This window comes from Molossus molossus, unplaced genomic scaffold (assembly GCF_014108415.1).
Source record: "Molossus molossus isolate mMolMol1 unplaced genomic scaffold, mMolMol1.p scaffold_m16_p_1, whole genome shotgun sequence".
Taxonomy (NCBI): Eukaryota; Metazoa; Chordata; class Mammalia; order Chiroptera; family Molossidae; genus Molossus; species Molossus molossus.
Genome location: NW_023425344.1, coordinates 58539517 through 58541136, shown reverse-complemented (window position 1 = coordinate 58541136; position 1620 = coordinate 58539517). Strand labels below are relative to the sequence as shown.

The following is a 1620-nucleotide window of genomic DNA, read 5'->3' as shown; positions in this document are numbered from 1 at the left end:
ACGCGGCCTCTTCCGCCGCCAGGCCATCCCGCCTTCCCGCCTTCCCGCCTTCCCGCCTTCCCGCCTTCCCGCCTCCACGCCTCCACGCCTTCCCGCCTCCACGCCGACCCGCCGTGTGGCCTGGGCCCCTGGACCAACCCACAGAGGCGCACGGGTGCTGTGCCGTGCGCCTGGCCGCAGCCTCCCTCTGCTCACCGCCAGCGGCTTCGGCTCCACTGCCGCCATCATGAACATCCGCAATGCTGGGCCGCACGACCTGATAAACATGCAACACTGCAACCTGCTCTGCCTGCCCGAGAACTACCAGATGAAATACTATTTCTACCATGGACTGTCCTGGCCCCAGCTCTCTTACATCGCTGAGGACGAGGACGGGAAGATTGTGGGCTACATCCTGGCCAAAATGGAGGAGGACCCAGAAGATGCCCCCCATGGACACATCACCTCCCTGGCGGTGAAGCGTTCGCACCGGCGCCTCGGCCTGGCCCAGAAGCTGATGGACCAGGCCTCCCGGGCCATGATCGAGAACTTTAGCGCCAAGTACGTGTCCCTGCACGTCAGGAAGAGTAACCGGGCCGCCCTGCACCTGTATTCTGACACTCTCAACTTCCAGGTTAGTGAGGTGGAACCCAAATACTATGCAGATGGGGAAGATGCCTATGCTATGAAGCGGGATCTCTCGCAGATGGCAGATGAGCTGAGACGGCAGCTGGAGCTGAAGAAGGGCAGGCCTGCGGTGCTCGGCCCCAGGGATAACCAGGAGACCCCAGGCAGCATACTTCTGGGTTCTGAAGAGTCAGGTCAGGAGAGGAAGAGTCCCTCCAGTGACAGTAGTGGCGGCAACAGCAAGGAAGCCAGTGAGTCCACCGAGAGCACCTATGTCCAGGACAGCCCAGAAGACTCGGATTTTGCCATTTAGAGCCTGCTTTAAGGTACTCTCTCTCCTTGACCCAGTTCTTTCCTACCCTAAATTCCTGCACCATACCTCAGTCTGCCCAATTACATCCTATCTTACCCCCACCCCCACCCAGCTCTTCTACTTTCACAGTGAAAACTACCTGGTGATCCCAGGGGAAGGGTTTTTATGTACATTGGTTTGGGGGAACTCATTGCTCACTAATGAAAGTTCACAGGACACCAACTCATATGCTGAAAGTAGATTAAATTCAGTAAAAAATTGTTTATCTGCCATTTTGGTATAAACTGTATTTCAGGGCACTGTGTAGTTGATGAAAGAAATTTCTATTTTATAGAATTATAACTAATAAATACAGAAATAATGATAGGATTATAAAATCACAATTTTGCAACTTTTGATGAAATAATATATCTAGCCAACTGTCATCTATGGCTAATTCTATTAGGTGAAAGTTGGAGCACTTTTCTTTTTATCCTCATCTAAGGACACTTTAGCATTTATCTTCAGATAGAGCAGGAGGGAGAAAGGGAGGAAGAGAGAGAGAGAACCATGGATGTGAGAGAGACACACTGAATGGTTGCCACCCACACGACCCCAACCCCGGGCCAGGGACAAACTGCATCTGAGGTATGTGCCCTTAGCAGGAACCCAACAGGGTCTCTGTGGTCTGCAGGCTCATGCTCTAACTGCTGAGCCAAACC

The 1620-nt window shown here is 53.0% G+C and overlaps 1 protein-coding gene across 1 annotated transcript; it reads left to right on the top strand.

Moving 5' to 3' along the window:
* The first annotated feature begins 223 nt into the window (after positions 1-223).
* NAA11 (N-alpha-acetyltransferase 11, NatA catalytic subunit) lies at positions 224-919 on the top strand. Its single transcript, XM_036257192.1, has one exon. It carries the CDS (start codon positions 227-229, stop codon positions 917-919), a length of 693 nt encoding a protein of 230 aa, XP_036113085.1. The 5' UTR covers positions 224-226.
* Positions 920-1620: the final 701 nt, after the last annotated feature.

Coding starts and splice junctions, on each gene's coding strand:
- NAA11 (XM_036257192.1), top strand. CDS start 227: ATGAACATCCGCAATGCTGGGCCGCACGACCTGATAAACATGCAACAC.